General features: G+C 43.3%; 2 protein-coding genes across 2 annotated transcripts in view; both read left to right on the top strand.

Annotated features, from left to right (window-relative positions):
- Positions 1-328: 328 nt before the first annotated feature.
- Positions 329-15,235, top strand: ANKRD2 (ankyrin repeat domain 2). The gene is made up of 9 exons (XM_073552725.1): positions 329-774; positions 2,258-2,365; positions 6,423-6,584; positions 7,391-7,498; positions 10,136-10,234; positions 12,227-12,325; positions 12,461-12,559; positions 13,088-13,186; positions 14,941-15,235. The coding sequence occupies exons 1-9, from the start codon at positions 706-708 to the stop codon at positions 15,037-15,039; spliced, it is 942 nt and encodes a 313-aa protein (XP_073408826.1). The 5' UTR covers positions 329-705; the 3' UTR covers positions 15,040-15,235.
- Positions 15,236-18,602: 3,367 nt separating this feature from the next.
- Positions 18,603-26,576, top strand: part of HOGA1 (4-hydroxy-2-oxoglutarate aldolase 1) — a 57,920-nt gene continuing 49,946 nt past the window's right edge. The window contains exons 1-3 of the mRNA XM_073552855.1: positions 18,603-18,703; positions 18,859-19,114; positions 25,884-26,012. Of these exons, the coding sequence (XP_073408956.1) occupies positions 18,901-19,114; positions 25,884-26,012 (343 nt within the window). The 5' untranslated portion in view covers positions 18,603-18,703; positions 18,859-18,900. The remainder of the gene's footprint in view (positions 18,704-18,858; positions 19,115-25,883; positions 26,013-26,576) is intronic.

Below are 26,576 nucleotides of genomic sequence, written 5' to 3'. Positions count from 1 at the left end.
TATGGACCATACACCAAAGTTGGTGTATGTGTTCTTTTTTAAAAATGTATAAAACACATAGTAGTGCATTATTATAGTATTATATTATTAAATGACTGCAATATGGTGGAAGTATTTTATTATAACAGTACTGTATATTATTATATTAGTATGTTATTATTCTAGTTTATTATCTCAGTAATGTGTTATAATATTAGTATATTATTGGAGTGCTTTCTATAAAGATAATCCTTTAGTGTTATGTTTTTTTTTTAATTTTTAATAAAAATTCTTCTGGCCCTGGAAAGCATGCTCCATTCTTCATCAAGGGCAAGAAGATCAGGGAGGATGATCCTGGTACTGTTGTGACATGAGGCACTTTAGGAGGGGGCGAAAATGTGACATAAGGTCAGGGCGAGAGACGTGACATAATGTGGCAGGATGAGCTCATGCTGAAGACTCCCAGGTCATGTGCGAGAAGGCTACACCTGTTGGTTTTGGAATGTGGGTCCTGAATCTACTGATAGATGCATGGGTGGAGCTGTCCCTGGACGTTCTCTATAAAGTTCCATGAGAATTGGAAATTGAAATGGACAACTCTTCCCTCTACCCCCCATCATCCCCTAACTACCACCCTGCTGGCTGTTCTGTCAAGCTACACATAAACCCCAAGCATTCAGCGCCAAAATCAGGCTCCATTTAAAATCATATTCTGGAATATCAAAAATGGAGGACAACGTGAAATGGGCCACCGAGATTATTGACCAAAAACTGGAACTTGAGAAAGAAAATGAGGTGAGTGATAACTTTATACTGTGATATTGTAGTACATTCATTATTATATTTATTGCATTATTTGGATTTTCTCAGATTTTTTTTAACTAACCTTAAAAAAATTTTTTTACTTTTTTTTTGCAAGTATTTTTTTTTGCTTGAAAATAAGTTTGTTTTTTTTTTATTTTTTTACTGAGGTCAATGATTATGATTCAGTATGGAAGGTGTTAAAATTTTATTTTTTTCTGGATCCTTGAATAATGGTTATTTAGCTCTAGATGTATATAAAATTGTATTAGATAAGAAAACCCGTGGAAAATCAGCCCACATTTTGGTAAATTGTTAAAATTGTACGCTGATAGATAGTGATATAAACAGATAGGTTTATAAATCAATATGAAGAATATGTAGGCAAATAGATAGATAGATGATTGATAGAATTATAGATAGATAATAGATAGATACATAGATAATAGGTAATAAATGATAGATAGATAGATACAGTAGATAGATAGATATAGATAGCTAATAGACAGATAGATAGATAGATGATAAATAGATAGATGATAAATAGATAGATGATAGATAGATAGATGATAAATAGATAGATAGATAGATAGATGATAGACAGATAGATAGATGATAGACAGATAGATAATAGATAGATAGATAGATGATAGATAGATAGATAATGGATAGATGATAGATAATAGATAGATAATAGATAGACAGATAGATAAATAGATATATGATAGATAATAGATAGACAGATAGATAAATAGATAGATAATAGACAGATGATAGATAGATAGATGATAGATAATAGATAGATAATAGATAGATGATAGATAGATAATAGATAGATAATAGATAGCTAGATGATAGATAATAGATAGATAATAGATAGATGATAGATAGATAATAGATAGATAATAGATAGCTAGATGATAGATAGATAATAGATAGAAAATATATAGAAAGATAGAATAGATAAATAGACCAGTAGCTGTAATAAGAACAAACATTGGAGATTATAATTAAAAGTAACAAAAAAAATTAGGGTAGGTAATAAATAATTTTATTAATTGATTCTTTCTCATTTTGTGGAGCTTATAATAAAATAATAGCACAAATTAACAGAATTAATAAATAGACCGAGAAAAGATGAATTCTCTCCGCCATTCAGTTATAGTAGAGTCAGTAATACGGTATCATGTAACTGGTATCAGTCGAGTAATCTGATGCCAAATATCAGTGTCATGACTGCAATTACTAATCATAGTGATCCAAACAGTGTTATGTGATAACAGAGTTTATAAATAATCTCAGGATAGAGCAGTAGACCTTTATAGATGATAATAGAATTACGGTAGTAATAATAATAATAAAAATCGTGGTTTACAAGTCAACCCCTATATTTAATATCTGTTTTTTCTCTTCAATTGTTTTACTCTTTTATAAGAATATAGCTACAAGTAAAAACACATGACTACATTTATTCTAGATCCTGAAACTTCGCTATCGGAAGACTGGTGTGATTGACATAGACCGGAATGAATTAAATAAAGAAAACTGCAAACCCCCAGTGAACCGGAATCTGGCAAATTTGCAGGTATCTATCTATCTATCTATCTATCTATCTATCTATCTATCTATCTATCTATCTATCTATCTATTTATCATCTATCTATCTATTATCTATCTATCTCATATCTATCTATCTATCTATCTATCATCTATCTATCTATCTATTATCTATCTATCTCATATCTATCTATCTATCTATCTATCTATCTATCTATCTATCTATCTATCTATCTATCATCTACCTATTATCTATCTCTTTGCCCACACTCTCGGACAGTACAGATTATTACCACATTATTTTCTTGGCCATCAGTCTACACTGAGGTTATACATCCCCTGTATGTTGCGGCTTCTCCCACTGCTCCCACTGTTGCCCACATTGTATTCTCCAGCCTTGGGGTGATAGATAGCATTCAGCGGCCGGTCTTTCATTATTACAGAGAGCAGCTGAGCACTCAATTACAAGAGAACATACAAAGCCAGGCCTGGGAGCCGCACAGGCAGAATTTGCAATTGATTTGATGACTTTATTGACATAAGTTTTCTTGGGTCAAAAAGTAGGTCTGTCCTTGTAAAAATTAGAGAAATGTAATAAAAAGTGATATTACTAATCCAGCTGGAAGGCTAAGACTATGTGCACACGCTGCGGATTCACCTGCGGGTTTTTCCACGCGGATCCGCAGGTAAAACCGCAGGTAAAGTGACCTGCGGTTTTCCTGCGGTTTTCCTGCGGTTTTGCCCTGCGGTTTCACACCTCTACTATGTTAAAGGTGTGAAACCGCTGCGGAATCCGCCCAAACAATTGACATGCTGCGGGAAAAAAAACACAGCAAAACCGCGCGGAAAAACCCGCAGCGTGAGCACAGCGGTTTTGAAATGCCATAGGCTAACATGGTACTGTACCATGTCTGCAGAACTGCTGCGTTTCCGCAGGGCCAAAAACGCTGCAGAAACGCAGCAGAATCCGCAACGTGTGCACACAGCCTAATGTCTAGTGTATTAAAGTGTATTAAAGCCACTTAGGCAACAGATTGTTTGTCAGACTGTCTGCTATCTCCCCTGAGTCCCACCATACACAGGGACACTATATTCTCTCCTCTGGCAGGGGCTTATCTCCCAGAGAATACAATTCAATTTGTATGAATTTCTTCTTATTTCGGGTGTAAAATATGATGGGACATGTTGAATTTTGAAATGCCCAATCCTTTATCATTGTGGGGCTGGGCCATGCGTCTTGCTCATGAAGGCAGCAGGAGAGATAGCTTTCAAATGGTCAAAGTATGGTTTAATATCAGTGGCGTAACTAGAGTCTGATGGGTCCCAGTGCAAAATTTGGACCAGCCCCACACCCTATCCTGATATATACAGTATATATATATATATATATATATATATATCCCCCATCCTGGTATATGTTCCCCATTCTGCCGCTGTTCTTTAATGCATAGAAAAACATAAACCATTATACTCAGCAGGGGTGTACATAAAAGTAATGGCGCACTATAGTAGAAGTATAATGCACCCCATAGTCCTCCATATAGTATAATGTAACCCATAGTCCTCCATAAAGTATAATTTGCCCCTATACCTCCATATAGTATAATTCTGCCCAAATTCCTCCATATAGTATATTGTACCACCATAGTCCTTTATATAGTATAACACACCCCATAGTCCTCCATGTAGTATAATGCACCCCATAGTCCTCCATGTAGTATAATGCTCTCTCCATAGTCCTCCATATAGTGTAATGCGCACACCATAGTCCTCCATACAGTATAATGCACTCCACAGTCCTAAATAAAGTATAACGCACCCCATAGTCCTACATGTTAGTATAATACACAACCCATATCCTTCATATAATATAATGAACAGCCCATAGTCATACTTGTAGTAGTGTTGTCTCAGTGTTTGTGTGGGTTTCCTCAGGGTTCTCCAGTGTCCTCCCACACTCCAAGAATATACTGATAGGTAATCTAGATTGTGAGCAATGTTGATGTCTGTAAAGCGCTGTGGAATTAATGGCGCTATATGAGTGAGTAAAGCTAAAAATAAATAAAATGTATTATAATGCAAAGCCCGTAGTCCTCCATACAGTATAATGCACAGCCCATAGTCATCCATATAGTAGTAGTATGGCCACCATGTACTAACTGATTTTTTAAAAATACTCACCTTCCCTCCACTCTCCCGCCGCGCGGCGCCTTCTTCCGCAGCCGGCAGCTGACTACAGCATGTAAATGATGGGAGGGCATGACGTCACTGCCAATGCATCCCCGGTCACGTGCACGCCGACGTCAGCTGCTGTCCACTGATTGGCCGACTGTGTGTATTGCCATTCACAAATCCGATGGGTCTGTGTGCTGTGATGCACTGCAGCTGAAGTATTTGCTGGCATCAGCGGGAGTCTCTGTTATGTTCCTGTTTAACATTTCCATGTTAAGATAGATTCTAACCTTGGCCATAGAAAGTATATATAAGGAGAATTCGAAGAATCCAAAGTGGCCATCCATAAGGGGGTCTACTAGGTCATGTAGACGTTATATTGCCTGAAAATCCCATTAAAGTCTATTAGATCTATTGACAATAATGCAATTTACCATTCTTAGGCTTTTTGCACATTTTGCTTCTTAATAATAATATTGCTCTCTCTTTTTCCCCACCCTTAAAGGGTTAGTCTCAATATCTCTAAGGCTAGTTTCACCCTAGCGTTTTTTTTTGCGCTGCGTTTTTGCATCATGCGATTTGTATGCGTTTGCTGATTTTTTGCGCATGTGTTAACTATTTTTTAGCCATTTTTACTCTTAAAATGCATGCGTTTTTAAACGCAGACGTGCGCATGTCCATGCGCACATCTGCGTTCCCATAGACTGTAATGTGTTTTTTTGCGCATTCCGTGCGCATGCGGTTTTTTTTTCGACAGGTTGGACGGACCAAAAATGCATCAGGTAGCGTCCGGCGCGCTTGGGCGCACACTTCAAAAAAAGCATGCGCACGTAAAACGCATACGAACGCGTGCAAACGCTAGACCATGCGCACCCATGTTAAAGATAGGGGAAAAGTATGCGCAAAAAAACGCAGCGCAAAAAAACGCTAGTGTGAAACCAGCCTAATGGCTAAATTACAAAGTGCTTGTAAAAATAGGCAACTTTGCAATTTACCTCTTATTAAATATCATGTCTGTAGTCTAGGCTATCGACCATAGGCTATTAGACAGCAAATCATTTAGTGGAGAGTGACATGCCTGACATGCCAGTGTAAGGAGACTTATAGGCCATGTAATGCTCCTCTGGGAAATTAAATATGCAACAGTCAATTGCATAGTGACCTTCTGGTGGCACAAGTTAATGAACAACAAAAAAGCGTAAATTACAGCATTTTTAAAGTATTATATTAAATAACTACTTCATGACACATGGCAAAATGATATGATAAATTCTATGATAAGGTATGTGATTAGGAAAATTATTAATTATAAAAATAAGAAAAAAAAATATTAGTGAAAAATAAACCACAAATATACTGTATTTCCCCATTTATCAAGTATGTCCAAGTTATTAACAGGAATGTGTCATGGCAAGATGACCTATTGTTTACATCAAGTTTTTATGTTAAAATGTACACTTTAAAGAAAAAAATCAACCATTTTGCTCAGTTCTCTATATCACTATTTTATACAAAAAAAATCAGGAATCTGGCATTTTACCTTTTTTTTTTTTTTTTTAAATCCGCCATAGGGTTCCCGAGATATGGGCCTTTTTATTTTGTGCTAATTTTTATGGTCTTTACCAAGGAGGTGTGGCTCACAGGATCCTCTGGGGTGTGTCTTTGTGCAGCTTTGCATAATTACTCTGTGAGCCACATCCCCTTGGTAAGGACCAAATCTGTTAGGACCGTATATCGGATTTAGAAAAAAAAGAATACTCAGGGGAGGTTTGAGAATAAAATAATAGCCACCTGGCACCTAGTGAGAAGTCCTGTTTAAAAAGTTCTTTCAAGGTTTTTGTTCTTTATTATTTGTACTCTTAGGCCTGTAGGTAATAATAGACTGACCACTCAATACACATTGACTCCCACAGGGTGAAGATCGGGTACGGAAAACTTCTGTGGATTTGCGTAAGGAAATAGTAGATATTGGCGGAATAGAAAACTTTATTGAAATACGCAAAAGGAGGCAAGAGCGTAAGAAGAAGAAGTCACAAGTGGTGGCTCCAGAACCTAAGCCAGAAATAGAAGAGATTGTAAGTATGTGTTCAATTTAGTAGACTTAAAGTGGACTTGTCATTTGTTGTAGATATGTATTTTTTTTCAACCTGTGTCAATGTCGCTGTTCTCCTGAATCCGACATTGTTTTTCTTTCGTTCCTGTGCCTCTCCGTTCCCGAGATATGGCCTCCTCTTCCCTGTATACAAATCTAATCTTGTTAAGTAAGTAGGTGTGGTCTCCCAAGACACTCCCATAAAAAGTAGTAAGGGCCACGCCCACTTTGATTTGCATGCAGGGAAGAAGGGGCCATATCTCAGGAATGGAAAGGGGCAGGAAAAAAAGAAAAACAGCGACGGATTCAGGAGAACAGCGGCATTTATACCAGGTTATTTATTTAAATAAAAGATTTTTATTGCAAGTGACAGTTGCTCTTTAATAAATGTATGGAGCGGCTTCTACCACTGACAGATCCAGCAATACATCAGACTTAATGATTTATAATCAATATTATTATTTATACAGTGAGATGGAGTCTTGAAGTCAATGTGGCTCAACCATGAATTCCTTTAGAAGACTTTAAGGTTTATTTCATTCCTAAAAATTAGTGGATAGGTGATAATTGGTGACACGGTCTCACTCCTGGGACTGCCACCAATTACCAGAATGGAGGACATAAGTTCTCACCTTTATATGGATCGGCTTACTATAAGATCCTATTGTAGATCCTCCGATAATCCAAAATATTCAGCAAAGGAGGACTCTGCTGTTCTCCAAGATCAGATCAAATGTATCTTATACATCAATACAATATCAGTCAAAATATTCCATTTTTGACCTACAGACAGGACCCATCAGTCCAGATACATTCCTGAAAGCTGCCGTTGAAGGTAAAATGAATGTAATCGAGAAGTTCTTAGAAGATGGTGGCTCCCCAGACACTTGTGATGAGGTACGTTCTAAAATAGGTCTCCTCGGCTTGTTCGCACTATCTAAGTCATTTGGGTGTCAACAGTATCTCATCAAGGCATTTCTTGGCCAACTTTTTGCATTCCATTCCATCGCCAGAGCCAAAGGTTTGCCCCGAGATTAAGTTCTACACCCGATAATCATAACAATCATTAACATTGGTCTAGTTTACCGATAATGTGATTGAAAGCCGCAAGCGCTGCACATATCACCAGACGAACCGAAAGGCGATCCGCTAATGTGACATGTCTGCAATTATTTATTTATTAGCCTAAAAATAGGAGCACCAAAGCCTTTTGGGATGCTCGATGGTTGTAATGAATTTCAATTACATGTAAAAGTCCCGCAGCTCGGTGTAGGGGTGAGATCAAGGACAGAGGACTCTCTAAGGGACATCTGTTGTAAAAGCAACCAATGTATGGAGAAAAACGGACGCCCCTTCCCAAATATAGGGGTTCTCCAGTCTTGTAACCTGTAGAGCTCAAGTCACAAGTTTTGTAGGTTAAAGGGGGTTTACATTGACAAGTTGCTGATCAATGGGCGTCCCAGTGATCGGCAGATCAGGGAACCTTTTTTCCCATTACAAGATGGCACAGCAGGTTGGACGTCCGACCCTGGCTCCATTTATTCCCCATGGGGATGCCAGAAAAAGCAAAGCTCTGGGTTTGGTAGCCCTTTAGGGAATAAATATGACCTGTACGTCTTGATGACAGTCCTTCCCGTCAAGGGTGAACATACTGTTGGTGCAACCTCTGCAGCCACACAGAGGCCACTACTGCCTCAAACGCAGGAGAAATTGTGCTTTCTGATGATTGCAAAGGGCTCGTATACTATTCCTGGACAAGGGTCCTCTTCTATCAATGTCCGCTCCTGCTTTCCATGTAGAAGACCACCTCCCGGTCCGTATACTGCTCCTGCAGAGGGGTCTTCGTCTGTGTCCACTCCTGCTTCTCATATAGGGGGTCGCCACTCGGTCCATATACTGCTACTGTTCCTGCAGAGGGGTCCTCTTCTATGTATGTCTGCTCCTGCTTTCCATGTATGAGACCACTACCTGGTCCATATACTATTCCTGCAGAGGGGTCTTCGTCTGTGTCCACTCCTGCTTCCCATATAGGGTGCCGCCACTCGGTCCGTATACTGCTACTGTTCCTGCAGGGGGGTCCTCTTCTATCTGCGTCTGCTCCTGCTTTCCATGTAGGAGACCACTACCTGGTCCATATACTATTCCTGCAGAGGGGTCTTCTTCTATCTGTGTCCACTCCTGCTTCCCATATAGGGGGCCACCACTCAGTCCATATACTGGTCCTGCAGAGGGGTCTTCTTCTATGTGTCTGCTCCTGCTTTCCATGTAGGAGACCACTACCTGGTCCATATACTATTCCTGCAGAGGGGTCTTCTTCTGTGTCCACTCCTGCTTCCCATATAGGGGGCCACCACTCGGTCCGTATACTGCTACTGTTCCTGCAGAGGGGTCCTCTTCTATCTACATCTGCTCCTGCTTTCCATGTAGGAGACCACTACCTGGTCCATATACTATTTCTGCAGAGGGGGCCTCTTCTATCTGTATCCACTCCTGCTTCCCATATAGGGGGCCGCCACTCGGTCCATATACTGCTACTGTTCCTGCAGAGGGGTCCTCTTCTATCTACGTCTGCTCCTGCTTTCCATGTAGGAGACCACTACCTGGTCCATATACTATTCCTGCAGAGGGGTCTTCGTCTGTGTCCACTCCTGCTTCCCATATAGGGGGCCGCCACTCGATTCGTATACTGCTACTGTTCCTGCAGGGGGGTCCTCTTCTATCTGCGTCTGCTCCTGCTTTCCATGTAGGAGACCACTACCTGGTCCATATACTATTCCTGCAGAGGGGTCTTCATCTGTGTCCACTCCTGCTTCCCATATAGGGGGCCACCACTCACTCCATATACTGGTCCTGCAGAGGGGTCCTCTTCTATCTACGTCTGCTCCTGCTTTCCATGTAGGAGACCACTACCTGGTCCATAGATATACTATTCCTGCAGAGGGGTCTTCTTCTGTGTCCACTCCTGCTTCCCATATAGGGGGCCACCACTCAGTCCATATACTGTTCCTGCAGAGGGGTCCTCTTCTATCTATGTCTGCTCCTGCTTTCCATGTAGGAGACCACTACCTGGTCCATATACTATTCCTGCAGAGGGGTCTTCTTCTATCTGTGTCCACTCCTGCTTCCCATATAGGGGGCCACCACTCAGTCCATATACTGGTCCTGCAGAGAGGTCTTCTTCTATGTGTCTGCTCCTGCTTCCTATATAGGGGGCTGCCACTAGGGCCATATACTGTTCCTACAGAGGGGTCCTCTTCTACTTGTGTCCGCTCACGATTCCCATATAGGGGGCCACACTCGGTTCCTTGTCGCAGTACCTGCATAGAACGTACCCTGTGGTTATCTTTAGCCCATGACTTGATGGAGAAACTGGAGACCCTCTTGAAGGTGACAAAATGTAGTCATTGACCTAATAGTAGTAATTGATCCCGTCCTAGAAAGGTGCAGTAGGTTCTCTGCAGAGCCCTGACATTAATTTTGGAAAAGCCCCTGTAAATATAACTTGTGCACTTAATTGGGGGTATTATTTTTCAGTTCAAGCGGACAGCTCTCCATCGAGCTTCCCTGGAGGGTCACATGGAAATCATTAAGAAACTCATAGACACCGGATCTTCTGTCAACTTTAGAGATCGGGTAAGTTTAATTATAAGCAAACAAGGGCAATAATCAAAGTGGGGATCCCTAAGTGATGCTGGACAATGCCCCCACAGCCCTTATTTCTGGGCAGGAGGGTCTGGCATGTGCCCCTTCTACCATGCCTTGAGCTGCCATGGTCCCCAGGTTGGTTACTCCATAGCTTACTTTCTAAGTTGGAGTTATTTCACCTTCCACGGAAAATGGGGAGGTGGGGATAGGGCCAATGTGCGATCTAGCATGGCACCCCCTTGGCACATGGCTATAGATCGTCCTTCTAGATGCAAAGTTGCCACACAGTCAGAAAGTGACCAGCCTGACCAGGAGGAGATACTGGGAGCCAAACCAGTGGCAGTATACATTTTTCAGCAGCAATAATTGCATAGCAGTTTTACCTTTCCATAAAAGAAAAGACACAGAATGCAGAATTAACCTCTTGTCAATAGTATACCACCAGGGCTATTTCCTATTAACTATAATTGTCCAGGGGAGCTTAAATTACTGTTCTAGACCACGTCTAACATTTATATTTACTTCTCTAGGCCACTAGGGATGTCTAAATGACCCACTACACTTCACTAAGCCACCATGGATATTAGCAATGATGTCTCCCCTGCACTAGACCACCAGGGATAATTAGATTTACAGCTTCTTTGCCCTAGACCAACAAGGATACTTACAGCTTATTTTCCCTAGACCACCAGGGATACTTATACTTACAGCTTCTTTGCCCTAGACGACCAGGGATACTTACAGTTTTTTTGACCTAGACAACCAGGGATACTCACAATTTTTCCCTAGGCCACCAGGGATAGTTACACTTACAGCTTATTTGCCCTAGACCACCAGTGATACTTACAGCTTCTTTGCCCTAGACCACCAGTGATACTTACAGATTTTTTTCCATAGACCACCAGGGATACTTCCAGATTTTTTTCCATAGACTACCAGGGATACTTACACTTACAGCTTCTTTGCCCTAGACCACCAGTGATACTTACAGCTTCTTTGCCCTAGACCACCAGTGATACTTACATCTTCTTTGCCCTAGACCACCAGGGATACTTACAGATTTTTTTCCATAGACCACCAGGGATACTTACACTTACAGCTTCTTTGCCCTAGACCACCAGAGATACTTACAGTTCTTTTCCCTAGACCACCAGGGATACTTAGATTCTTTGCCCTAGACAACCAGGGATACTTACAGCTTCTTTGCCCTAGACCACCAGTAATACTTACAGATTCTTTGTCCTAGACCACCAGTGATACTTACAGATTCTTTGCCCTAGACCACCAGTAATACTTACAGATTCTTTGCCCTAGACCACCAGTAATACTTACAGATTCTTTGTCCTAGACCACCAGGGATACTTACAGATTCTTTGTCCTAGACCACCAGGGATACTTACAGATTCTTTGTCCTAGACCACCAGGGATACTTACACTTACAGCTTCCCCTATTTAGTGCCCAAGGGATGTTGATAAAGTACCGTGGATCCCAGTGGTACTAAACAGTATGAAACATGGTTCCTTTCATACAGCCAGTATTTGTTTTAATAGAGACGGTAGCAGCCCTCTTACAAACTCTGCTTAGCACTTGTCTTTGTATTCTGACTACTATTAGGCTACGTTCACACTGAGTTTTTTTTAGGTGTTTTTGGATCAGAATCTGAGCAAACACTTTCCAAGTCCTCCACAAAAACTCCAAATTCCTGATTTTCTGCTCCGAAAACTCAGCAGAAAGCCTCCGTGTGCACATATATCTAACTTGGGCTGCTTTCATAGATTGCAGCCAGGCAGCGTTTTGCCGCAATTTACTAAAATTGCCCAAAAAACATTGCGGTTCTACCGTGGCAAAAATCCCGACCCCCTCCCCCCCCCAAAAAAAAACAAAAACAGGCAGTCCACGGCCACAAGGTGTGAACACAGGCTCAGTCATATTATTACATAACAATGAAATTCGGGCTTTGTTTCCTTTCTTCTGTATAGCTGGATTGCACCGCCGTGCACTGGGCCTGCCGTGGGGGGAAGCTGGATGTTATAAAGCTTCTTCAGGAAAACGGGGCTGAAATCAACGTAAAAGACAAGGTAATAGAAGAAGGTGTCTCACGTCTCATCATCTCTAACCTTTGGGAGTAATTAAACCCCGAGAACATTTTTGGAATGTTATATTTGTGTGTAGTCATTCAATTTAATAAGTCAGTATAATCTATTCTATTTTAGGTTCTTAGTACCCCCCTGCATGTTGCCACACGTACAGGCCATGCGGACATAGTGGAGCATCTGATTGCTACTGGGGTGGATATAAACGCCAAAGACAGGGTAAGATTCGTGAGAGATGTTGTTTTTTTATTCTTTTTGACTGTCTGGAAAATAGTGGACTGTAATAAGAAAACTGCCAGTCGATAAAAGCCTCCAAGTAATCAGTTTCCTGACAAGTCGTACAAGTCAGAGATGTGAACGGTGGCCGCGCGTGTGCCCTAAGCCGAGCTCAATATAAAGTTATTAAGGCCTCATTCAGACGTCCGATTTTCGCGTACGAGTGCCCTCTGTGCTTTTCACAGGTCGCACTTGTACTTGCGGCGATCTATGGGGCCATTCATACGTCGTTCGATTTTGATCTGAATGCACATACATGGGTGCGTGAAAAATCGGACTGCACTTGGATGACATCTGAGTGTGGTTCAATTTTCACGGACTGTCAGAATGGAGACGGTGGAGAAACCTTTCCTTTTTTTTTTTTTCTCCACAAACGAGAAAAACTGATGACACTCTGATCAACAAAATCGTTCCATTTTTCCTCATACGTGAATGAGTCCTAACGTTGTACTTTTGCTTTTTTGGCAACAGGAGGGCGATACCGCATTACATGATGCCGTCAGGCTTAACCGGTATAAAATCATCAAAATGCTGATAATATATGGTGCCAACATGATGACAAAAAACTGGGTGAGTATGGCCCCACTGCATCTACAAGCGAGGGGTGGGAGAAAAATGTTCACTTTATGTAGTGCTAATGACTATTTATCTGATAGCCATCTAGGATCTGGACCGATAAATCCCTTTCAGGCTCAAGTGAGCTGCATTTCTGTATAAAAGTGGGGCCACAATGTACCGTATTTTCACTAATGTGAGGACTACTAACATGGCCTATATAAAGGAAATACCATCAACATTATACCCTGAACACAGGCTCGGACTGGCCCACGGGGGAACAGGAGAATCCTCCGGTGGGCCGCCCCTGTGAAGGAGTACTGATGAACCGTGCTATTGTACTTGATTCACTATTTGCAGAAAAATATATTATCGTTCAGTAAACAAGCCGAGCAAATTAATATTAGAAAGAGCAACAGAAAATGTGTCTAGTAGGGTCAGGGCTTTTTTGCATGTAGCTGACCAGTGGTCCCCCAGAGTAAATGTTATTGGTGGGTCTTTGTCAATCCAGTCCAACCCTCTTTGTTTTAGTGCGTTTTCTGCTTTCTTCCTAGATTTGTGCTGAGAAACAATTTGTTTAACTCTTTAATCTAAGGCTAGCCTCGCGCCACGTCTCAGCCTAGGTTCATGACTTACCTATGAAGTGCCGAAAGCCACTGTTGTGTCTGGCTTTAAAAATGGACTTTCTTGGGGGAAAAAATGGAACTCAAAGTTTTGTGTTTTCAACCCAGTTTGCTACGTGAAGTCTATGTGCCCCATCGGGTGTGTGTGTTTGGGGGGTACGTCTGAGCCCTATTTAGACAGAAGCCTACAAAAGAGCCACGACCAGAGGCAGAGACATGGAGTGAAACGAGCCTAAGACCACCATATGGTCGTAACCCAAATGTTGGCCGCAATAACCTTTTATCCCCCAGACACTTTCAGTAATTACTGATTATAAATCATGAAAATCCGTCTGCTCCACTGGAATTCCACATAAAGAGGAAGTGGACAGAATAAACACAAAATTCCCCAAAATTATCTTAGAAATAATTAAACAATGTTTATTCATATTTATTCACAAAATTAAATTACAAATCAATAGTAACCTCCCTTAGTGAGGGACACATAATGCTACTAGCTCCTTTAAGCATACTAATACACAGGTAGAGTAAATATTACGATATTAGAGCCAATAAATAAAGCTCATTAAAGTGCACAATGCAAAGGGGGGGATACTAAAAAGCAACAAATGCCCCAGAATTCATGAGACTATTCCAGTGAACCACTTTATAATTCCACCATCTTTAGCAAAGCCGCCACTAATAAATTGTATAATGAGCTCAACGCAATGTTACTTACATAGTATGTGGAAATCGTGCCATGTCCCTCCACCCTGACGCGCGTTTCGTCCACACTTCTTCAGGGTGCAGTGTGGGGCTGGGTTAGAACGGCCCACCAATAACATTGACCTTAGGGATGGGATCACTGTTCAGTTGCGTATAAAAAAAGACCTGACCCTATGACACAAATTTACTTTTGCTTCTATGCAATATTAATCTGGCTAGCTTGTTTACTGAAGGATTAGATGATGTTTTTTTTTCCTGCAAATAGTGAATGAAGTGCAATAGCACTGCTCATCACCACTCCTTCACAGGGGCGGCCCACCGGAGGATTCTCTTGTCCTCCCGTGGGCCAGTCTGAGCTTGTATGAATGTGACTAATAGAACTACTAATAGAACTACAGATACCAATAAAGTAACCCCCTTTCTCCTTTGTGTGTGGTCCAGGACGGTAAGACCCCCACAGATCTCGTGCAGCAGTGGCAGTCGGACACCCGGGAGGCATTGGTGAAACGATCAAACGACGGCTCGGAGAAGCAGCTGTAAAGCGGAGACAAGTCATTGGCCTCTTATTTATTGCTGATGTGCACACAGTAGATTCTTGGATGTGATTATAGTCATTGCTTCTGAATATTATTTTTGTAAATTGTTGATACAGTGAATTATGTACAGTCCTCACCTTGTTATATATTGTGTATACTGTTGTATAAAGCATCGCTTCTTAGTCAAATAAAGTTTCATGGTATAATTGTATTGGGAGTTCCCACATAATTTTGGGAATTATGATTGCTGTTATTTTCCATTACTCTGACATTTATATATTTATGGTATAAGAGGAGTACAATGGAAACAGAAGACTTTGGACACTTCTCTCCTGTCCGGGAGCTGACGCTTCCTTCCCTATCACTGTGTACATTTTACAATAACCTTTTTATTTATAAGTCCCACTGACTAGTAATTGATCTTGTTTTATCTTGTTCTATTCTGAAGCAGCGCCTCCGCAGGATGGAGGAAGTATTACATGTTGCTCATATGTGGGTGGCGCCCCTGAGGGTTCAGTCGCCACAGAGGTACTGCACCTCCTCCTGAGGTGTGGTACCCCACCATTCAGGTAAGGTGGAGACACTTGACCACACTCCAACACCTGCACCCCACACAACATAGTAGTGTAGCAAAGCACCTTTGGTGGCTGCCTGCTTGGAACACGAAGCGTGCTGGGAGGCGGGTGGAGCTTAGTTGCACAAGAGAGCGGGAGATGATTAGGACTAGGTCAGTCCGTGAGAGGAGATCCCCTGAGTGGGATGGATTGAAGGAAGTGCTGCAGCAGACCTCAGTGATCTGGGTCCGCTGGCACAGGAAAGAGATATTCAGAAAGCCGAATTCTCCATAAGAAAGATAGTTTTGTACGGAACGTAAGGAGAAGAAGAGAACTAAGGATTAGGGTTAGAGCAGAGCCCTTCCTCAAGTTCTCAGCGCATGGCCGGGGTCCGGTCCCCGAGGTTGTATGGATACTAATGGTCCTGCAGAAGACACCGGAGGAATAGAAGTAGTGACCACTTTATTCCCACACAAGACTTGGGGGCACAACAGCAACGTGAGTGAGCCGGGACTAGGAAGTAAGGAGTCCCCGAAGCAGGCTACAGCTGTCTGCCGTACAAGTAGAGTTCTAAGAACATCTGACAGGAGGAACTCCAGTGTAACTCAGTACTAGGAGTACTTCAAATAGGCGCTAGAAGGGAGACGTTCAGAAAAGGCACATATGTTGGCGGAGTGTTGGAACGGAGTACTTCATCTTGCCTGGAGGTTGGCTGAGCTCCTGTCCCGGAGTACACGGCACGGATGCGGGCACCTGTACAGGTGTGAGTACAGACTGTGAGTAAAGCTTTGGAACTACATGCCCTGGGGTCCTCCACTTATTCCTGCGCCAACCCACTCGGCACTGCTACATCTCTGTGCTTAATACTACACCGTTCTCCTCTCCTCACTACCTCTCCATCTACACTGCCCTGGGACTACAGCCCTGCCTGTGGAGGGCCACAACATCATTGTTGCACCACACCATCTGTCCCAGAGGATCTATCCGCAGCGTCGGCTTAGCATCTTCATTGCCGAACACCACAGGTGGCGTCACGAATCATCCACTTATAAACTTTAATCATCATCCACTCTTAACCCCTTTTACACGGACACCCAGGGCCACGGACCGGGTCATCACCACTGTGACAACCCCCATTGAAATCAACGGGCCCGGTACTGAGTGCTCCCCTGGGTGAGGGTGATCCACATATACATCAATGTAATGTAATTGCAGTGCTGCAGAGGCATCCGTTGCAACCAGGTCTCGGAGACTAGGGGGGCCCACAAAAATACCCCAATTATATATGGCCTGTGCGGCTCATGCATGGATGTGCCGGATCCACCAAAAAGAGATGCAGTCATTGTAACCACTCTCTGCTCTGGCCCATATTACGGGGGTTAGATATCAAGGAGTCCCATATATTATCTAAGAGTATCCGGTATTTGGAAATTACTTTTGTAAACCAAAAATCCCTTTAATTGAAGTCAGGATGGCTGCAGACTTTGAACATGTTGGTTTAGATCATTAGGACTAGCCTTTCAATGTTTAACTGAGTTTTACTTCTAGAGCTCTCAGGTCCCAACATGGCAAGCACAGTGTGAATATACAGCATGTATACAATATGGGCAAAAGTACAGGGACGATTAGAGAAGATCTTCCGACCTCCCATTCTATATACATAGACAATCTCCCTACTAGTTCATCCCAAAGGTGTTGGTCCGGGCTCATGTTCCCCCCCTCCATGTTTGTATGGAGCTTGTGCACTGGGCACAGTCATGGGGAACAGAAAAGGGCGAACCCCAAACTGTTCCCATAAAGATGGAAACTACAATTGTCCACAATGTCTTGTGTTGAAGGATTAAGATTTCCCTTCACTGGAAATAAGAGCCGAGGCCGCCCCCTGATAACAGCCCATAGCATTATCCTCCTCCACCGTCTGTACAGGGGGCACAATGCAGTCAGGGGGTAATGTCCTCCTGGAATCACCAAACCCAGACTCCTCCATCAGAGAAGTGAGATCCGTGACAACACAACACGTCTCCTCCAGAGTCCAGTGGTGGCTTTACACCACTACATCAGACGCTCGGCATTGTGCTTGGTGATGTACGGCTGCATGCAGCTGCTCAGCTATGAAGCTCCTGGTGGAGGCGCAGTGTTTGTGCTGATGTTATACCAGAGGAGGTCTGGACTCTGCAGTTATGGGGTCCGCAGAGCGTTGGTGACTTTTCTGCCCTCTGCTCCTCAGCAGTCGGCCCCCTGCTCTGTAACATTACAGAGGTCTCTCAGTGCTTCAAGGTGCAATCAGCAATAACATAGTAGAGCAACTGGGAAAATAGTATTTTTTGAGGAAAATTTGTGTTATTTAAATACATTTTTTAAATGATGCGCAATTTTCTACCATACTTGAGCCCTGGAGGAATATGTGTCAAATTCAGTAACAATATATTTGGTGCTGTTTCAGCTGCTGGACACCACCATAAAGAATGGACTCCAGTTAGTGACTGGAGTATATTTCTGCCTTAGACGCCTCTTTAGTGGTGTAAACGATGATGAATTTGCCTGTCATGCTCCTTCCGACAAAGCTACGACCACTTTTCAAAATGTTATTGGGACTGGAGGAAAATTATCAAATGTTGCGACGTTTCAAACTATTTTATAACTGAATTGTGGAGAAAACTGTTTGATGAATCGGGGTCTTTGGGTTTCAGTCCCTATTTATCTTTAATATCTGCTTGCTCTCAGTGAATAGAACATTTCTTTTTAATATCCGGAAACTGCAAACATGTGTAGGCCTAATACTTCTCACAGCTGGGAGTTTGTCACTGTTGCAGCCAGTTTAGTCCTCTCTAGTCCAGGCTCATACATTGTATTTACCCTGAAAACTTTGCACCAAATAAAAAGAAAACAACAACAAAGAAAAATGATTCATACAAATGGGGACTGGATACAAGAGTAGTCACCTATGGACAATATTTAGGGGCACGTGTCATACGTCTGAGCAGTTTTAATGAATTGCAAACTCCTCCTTGTATGTATACAGTCACTGATCCAGCAGGGGCTGCAGGGAGGTCTCCCGTGATCAGGCAGGGTTGAAGATTTTCATGGAGGCCTCAGCACAAGACACCAGGAGAGGTTGGTGGTTTCTCCATATTTGTGGTGTAGGGCAGTAATCTGCCTCGTTTGCAGCTCTGGTTTCAGCAGCACCGGAAGCAAAAAAGTTTTTCTTGATGTCTTGAGTAACACACTCAGTGTATGATGAACCTGTATTAATGATTAACTCCTTCCAGGCCAGCTGGGAGACTCTCACTGAGGAATACGGCTCCTAAAATATGCTGCTCAGATCTCTGCTCCCGGCCTGTAAGAGGGGATTCTGCCACGCTGGGACCCCCAGGTTTATGCACAAGCTGGCGAGCGGCACAAAGCCTGCCCTGGACATCTCGGGCATCTACCCCCCTATATCGACCCCCTTCGATGACCGGGAACAGGTGGACTATGACAAGCTGGATGAGAACCTGCGAAAGTATTCAAGCGTCCCATTTCGAGGTGCGTATTTTGGCGAAAGCATTTGACTGATATACGGTACCCCCATTTCCATGCGTATCTATAACATTGAGGAAAGATGGGGGAGCGGCAGGTTCTATGGGAACGAAGGATCGGATATGGGGAAATCCTGAATTCCTTCCTAGTAGGTGTCGTGACTTTTGTGCTGCCCCCCATATTTTAGATCCAGTTTGATGTGCTCCATCCATACAGCCCCCGACACAGAAGCCCTTCAAGGAGCCGTCCTACCTTGTGCATTTATGGCATACTAGCTGAAGAGCCCGGCGCTGCCCGGGCATAGTAACTAACTGTGGTTAGTTATAGCAAATTATAATTATCCTCCATCCCATAGTCCCGTGCCCATATACCCATCATACATATCCTCCATCCCATAGTCCCGTGCCCATATACCCATCATACATATCCTCCATCCCATAGTCCCGTACCCATATACCCGTCATACACATCCTCCATCCCATAGTCCCGTGCCCATATACCCATCATACATTTCCTCCATCCCATAGTCGAGTGCCCATATACCCATCATACATATCCTCCATCTCATAGTCCCGTGCCTATATACCCATCATACATATCCTCCATCCCATAGTCCCGTGCCCATAATCCCATCATACATATCCGCCATCCCATAGTTGAGTATCCATATACCCATCATACATCCTTCATCTCATAGTCCCATGCCCATATACCCATCATACATATTCTCCATCCCATAGTCCCGTGCCCATATACCCGTCATGCATATCCTCCATCCCATAGTCGAGTATCCATATACCCATCATACATCCTTCATCTCATAGTCCCATGCCCATATACCCATCACACATCCTTCATCTCATAGTCCCGTGCCCATATACCCATCATACATATCCTCCATCCCATAGTCCCGTGCCTATATATCCATCATACATATCCTCCATCCCATAGTCCCGTGCCCATAATCCCATCATACATATCCGCCATCCCATAGTCGAGTATCCATATACCCATCATACATCCTTCATCTCATAGTCCCATGCCCATATACCCATCATACATATTCTCCATCCCATAGTCCCCGTGCCCATATACCCATCATACATATTCTCCATCCCATAGTCCCATGCCCATATACCCATCATACATATTCGCCATCCCATAGTCGAGTGCCCATATACCCATCACACATCCTTCATCTCATAGTCCCATGCCCATATACCCATCACACATCCTTCATCTCATAGTCCCGTGCCCATATACCCATCATACATATCCTCCATCCCATAGTCCCGTGCCTATATACCCATCATACATATCCTCCATCCCATAGTCCTGTGCCCATAATCCCATCATACATATCCTCCATCCCATAGTCGAGTATCCATATACCCATCATACATCCTTCATCTCATAGTCCCATGCCCATATACCCATCATACATATCCTCCATCCCATAGTCCCGTGCCCATATACCCATCATACATATCCGCCATCCCATAGTCCCGTGCCCATATACCCGTCATGCATATCCTCCATCCCATAGTCGAGTGTCCATATACCCATCATACATCCTTCATCTCATAGTCCCATGCCCGTATATCCATCATACATATCCTCCATCCCATAGTCCTGTGCCCATATACCCATCATGCATATCCGCCATCCCATAGTCCCGTGCCCATATACCCATCATACATATCCATGATCCCATAGGCCCGTGCTCATATACCCATCATACATATCCTCCATCCCATAGTCCCGTGCCCATATACCCATCATACATATCCACGATCCCATAGGCCCGTGCCCATATACCCATCATATATATCCTCCATCCCATAGTCCAGTGCCCATATACCCATCATACATATCCTCCATCCCATAGTCGAGTGCCCATATACCCATCACACATCCTCCATCCCATAGTCCCATATACCCATCACACATCCTTCATCTCATAGTCCCGTGCCCATATACCCATCATACATATCCTCCATCCCATAGTCGAGAGCCCATATACCCATCACACATCCTCCATCCCATAGTCCCATGCCCATATACCCATCACACATCCTTCATCTCATAGTCCCGTGCCCATATACCCATCATACATATCCTCCATCCCATAGTCGAGTGCCCATATACCCATCACACATCCTTCATCTCATAGTCCCGTGCCCATATACCCATCATACATATCCTCCATCCCATAGTCCCGTGCCCATATACCCATCACACATCCTCCATCCCATAGTCCCATGCCCATATACCCATCATACATATCCTCCATCCCATAGTCCCGTGCCCATATACCCATCACACATCCTCCATCCCATAGTCCCATATACCCATCACACATCCTTCATCTCATAGTCCCGTGCCCATATACCCATCATACATATCCTCCATCCCATAGTCGAGTGCCCATATACCCATCACACATCCTCCATCCCATAGTCCCATGCCCATATACCCATCATACATATCCTCCATCCCATAGTCCCGTGCCCATATACCCATCACACATCCTCCATCCCATAGTCCCATATACCCATCACACATCCTTCATCTCATAGTCCCGTGCCCATATACCCATCATACATATCCTCCATCCCATAGTCGAGTGCCCATATACCCATCACACATCCATCATCTCATAGTCCCGTGCCCATATACCCATCATACATATCCTCCATCCCATAGTCCCGTGCCCATATACCCATCACACATCCTCCATCCCATAGTCCCATATACCCATCACACATCCTCCATCCCATAGTCCCGTGCCCATATACCCATCATACATATCCTCCATCCCATAGTCCCATGCCCATATACCCATCACACATCCTCCATCCCATAGTTCCGTGCCCATATACCCATCATACATATTCGCCATCCCATAGTCGAGTGCCCATATACCCATCACACATCCTTCAACCCATAGTCCCATGTCCATATACCCATCATACATATCCTCCATCCCATAGTCCCATGCCCATATACCCATCACACATCCTTCATCCCATAGTCCCATGTCCATATACCCATCATACATATCCTCCATCCCATAGTCCCATGCCCATATACCCATCATACATATTCGCCATCCCATAGTCGAGTGCCCATATACCCATCACACATCCTTCATCTCATAGTCCCATGCCCATATACCCATCATACATATTCGCCATCCCATAGTCGAGTGCCCATATACCCATCACACATCCTCCATCCCATAGTCCCGTGCCCATATACCCATCATACATATTCGCCATCCCATAGTCGAGTGCCCATATACCCATCACACATCCTCCATCCCATAGTCCCATGCCCATATACCCATCATACATATTCGCCATCCCATAGTCGAGTGCCCATATACCCATCACACATCCTTCATCTCATAGTCCCGTGCCCATATACCCATCATACATATTCGCCATCCCATAGTCGAGTGCCCATATACCCATCACACATCCTCCATCCCATAGTCCCGTGCCCATATACCCATCACACATCCTCCATCCCATAGTCCAGTGCCCATATACCCATCACACATCCTCCATCCCATAGTCAACCATTTTGTGACATCATAATGAGGGCGGGGCTTGATACACACACTTTTTCCCCATTATGTGGATAGGGACAAAATTGTTTGGTGAATTGGAACGCGCGGGGTTAAAATTTCGCCTTACAACATAGCTTAGGACGCTCTCGGGGTCCAGACGTGTGACTGTGCCAAATTTCGTGGCTGTAGCTGCGACGGTGCGGATGCCAATCCCAGACATACACACACTTGAGCTTTATATATTAGATAAACCATACGTCTAGCGATGAGCGCAAGTGCTCGTTACTCGAGTTTGCCGAGGGTGCTCGACAGCGATGAGCGAGCGTGCTCAGATAAAGATATTCCATATTTATGGCAAGTGACAGGTCCTCTTTAAATACATAGAGCTGAGCTGCAGTACCCGGCACCGCCATTAGACAGGTGTGGCGCCGTTCCTGTTAAAATTGATTCTCTTTTCTAATCCTGGACAACCCACTTTGAAAGTGACATCGCTGCATCCTGATCTCGACACGGCTTAAATGTTAGTGTTCTCATAGGCGCATCTGACCGTACGAGAGACAGATTACGGGGTAGCGCCCGATCGTAATGAGGCTCATCGTTATAAGTGTACGAAAACTATCAATAGTCAGATATTCATGGGGTTGACTGACGGCTCAGATCCGCCTGCGGTATTAGGTATTGCACAATGGGACGGCGCGGATATATGGGGAATTAGCAGGGTGGGATTATCACATTATCACTCTGCATAACTATAAATTAGAACAGGGCTCGCAGCCAAATTTCACGAGTGTGACATTTCAGATAGAAGCTTCTTTATTAATGACTTTCTCTCGTACAGATTTAGAAAAACATGGCTACTATAAAAAAAAAACAGTGCCACACCTGTCTACAGGAAGCATGTGGTATTGCAGCTCAGCCCTATTGAGGTCATAGAATCATAGAATCATAGAATCGTAGAGTTGGAAGGGACCTCCTGGGCCATCTGGTCCAACCCCCTGCTCAAAGCAGGATTCACTAAATCATCCCAGTCAGATGTCTGTCCAGCCTCTGTTTGAAGACTTCCATTGAAGGAGAACTCACCACTTCTCGTGGCAGCCTGTTCCACTCATTGATCACTCTAACTGTCAAAAAGTTTTTTCTAATATCTAATCTGTGTCTCCTCCCATTCAGTTTCATCCCATTGCTTCTAGTCTTTCCTTGTGCAAATGAGAATAAAGTTGATCCTTCTACAATGTGACAGCCCTTTAGATATTTGTAGACAGCTATTAAGTCTCCTCTCAGTCTTCTCTTTTGCAAACTAAACATTCCCAAATCCTGCAACCTTTCCTCATAAGACAGGGTTTGCAGACCGGTCACCATTCTGGTCGCTCTTTTCTGAACTTGCTCCAGTTTGTTGATGTCTTTTTTAAAATGTGGTGCCCAAAACTGGACACAATATTCCAGATGAGGTCTGACCAAAGAGGAGTAGAGGGAAATAATGACTTCACGTGATCTAGACTGTATGCTTCTGTTAATACATCCTAGAATTGCATTTGCCTTTTTTGCTGCTGCATCACACTGTTGACTCATATTCAGTCTGTGATCTATTAGTATACCCAAGTCTTTTTCACATGTGCTGTCACTTAGCCCTATTCCTCCCATTCTATATATGCTTTTTTCATTTTTATTGCCCAGATGTAGTACTTTGCATTTCTCCCTGTTAAAAACCATTCTGTTAGTTGCTGCCCACTTCTCCAGTTTATTTAAATCTTTTTGAATCCTCTCTCTCTCTTCTCTAGTATTAGCTATCCCTCCTAGCTTTGTGTGAATCAGGCTGAGCCTCAGCGACACATGCATCATGTTTTTAGGACGAGAGCATGTGATAATACCGCCCCAGTGTGACCACATGAGGGAAGCTGGAATGGGAGAATGCCCTCCCTGCATAATTACCATCCCGACCCCTTTTTTTGGCCTGGGGTGACACAAAGTTGCTGGAATTGATTCGTAAAGATTGGGGTTGTTGCTTCAAATTCAGCGCAGTTTGCATATACGTCCCCTGGGAAACTGGTGTCTTTCGTAATTGTGTTACTTCAGTCATTCGTCTCGGGACCATTTTTATTACTTTTTTTAATTTTTTAATTAGCTGCATTTATTTTTGAGTAAAAAAAAAAATTTTTTTTTCAATTTTGGTTTCATTAAAAATGTATCGCCGTTTGCCTTCTACAGCCTCTGTGTTGTACGGTCTATTGCTGGCTGCAGAAGGAGTTAACTAAGAGGCTGTAAGTGAGCTCGTTCTGACGGTTCAAGGGGACAAATTTTCACACTCTTTTATCTGTCTTCTGTTTCTCCATTGTAGAGGTGTGAAACCGCAGGGCTAAACCGCAGCCTAAACCGCAGGTCTTTTTTGAGCTGCGGATTTTAACAAATCCGCCTGAAAAATCCGCAGCTGTGCACATAGCCTTAGCTGCCGTCTGCTGATTTTTGACCACAGACCACATCAAAGTTTAACGTGCAGGGAAATAAAGAGCCTGTAAAAGACAAACGGTGCAAATTTTTAAGGAAAACTGATTGCAAAAATTATTATAAATACATGTATTTAAGTAAAAAATAAATCCCAAAAATTGTCCAAACACACATTAGATTCATGTAGGCAGAAAATGAATGTGCATGGGGCCATCATCATCAGCGTCATCAGGGAAGGGAAGGATCGGGCATGGGATACGTAATAAATACAGCTGTGCAAAAGGATTTGCAAGACCCTCATCCAGTGGCCATATAGTATTTAGTGGCCGCCGGACGAGACACCTCCTATCTCATATCCCTGGTGCACAGTCCTGTGTGCATCACGCCACAATCTATCGTGTTGCACTGGATTTACTAGTCGGATGAGGCTCCGGGGATGCAAGGTAGGAGGCGCACCGTTGGGGACTGGTCCAGTGGCCACAGAATACTGATGTAGTTACTGGTTTGGTGCCTGTTTGTTAGATAATCCCTACATGTGTTGTGGCTGTTGAAGAGCTGCGGGACATGCAGCCGCAGGCACTCGAGCATATTATTCGAGCACGCCGAAGACACTCGGCTAACTCGAATAATCCGAGCAGGTTCGCTCTTCACTAATTAGCAGCTGTAATTCCAACATTGCAGAATATCTGATAAGAATTTAATTAGTTTAAGAATAGGTTTGAAATTGCACAAGGTAATAACCAGATTTTTGTTTTGCAGGAATAGTTGTTCAAGGGTCAAACGGAGAATACGCTTATCTGAGCAGTGAGGAGAGGCTGGAGGTCGTGCACAGGGTCCGTCAGACGCTCCCTAAGGAGAAGATCCTTATAGCGGGATCAGGATGTGAATGTGTGTAACTTTACTATATACCCCTAATGTACCGTATACCAGCGGCTGTAAACATCACAAAATCATCTGATCGGATCACAGGGTCCCACAGTCATCTGGTGGTCCACAGCCGAACCAGCACCCGTCCACCCCCAACTGCCAGCCAGAGCCGTAAATAATAGAGGACAACAACTAGTGATTAGATCACATGTATGAGCTCTGAAAAAGGGAGAAATAATGAATGTGCTGCAGAATATTACATTAATATTCAGTGTTACTGTCAATTCTGCAAAGATTAGTTCCATTACAATGTTCAGTTTTGGGATTTCCCAGAAAATCCACAACAGTTTAGATTTAGGTACAACTGTTGTATTAACAGCCTAACGGTGTTACTCACAGTACCTCCATATCTGTGCCACCCACAATGCTCCATAATAGTGTCACTAACAGTACCTTCATACCAGTGCCTCCCACAGTGCACCAGTAACAATATCAGCCATAGCATCTCCATACCAGTGCCACTCACAGTACCTACATAACAGTGCCACCAACTGTGCCCCATAATGGTGCCTCACACAGTTCTTC

The sequence above is a fragment of the Dendrobates tinctorius genome, unplaced genomic scaffold, assembly GCF_039654945.1.
Source record: "Dendrobates tinctorius isolate UK_male_01 unplaced genomic scaffold, ASM3965494v1 ptg000196l, whole genome shotgun sequence".
Classification (NCBI taxonomy): domain Eukaryota; kingdom Metazoa; phylum Chordata; class Amphibia; order Anura; family Dendrobatidae; genus Dendrobates; species Dendrobates tinctorius.
Note: the sequence above shows the minus strand (reverse complement) of the source record. Positions and strands in the feature narration are given on the sequence as shown.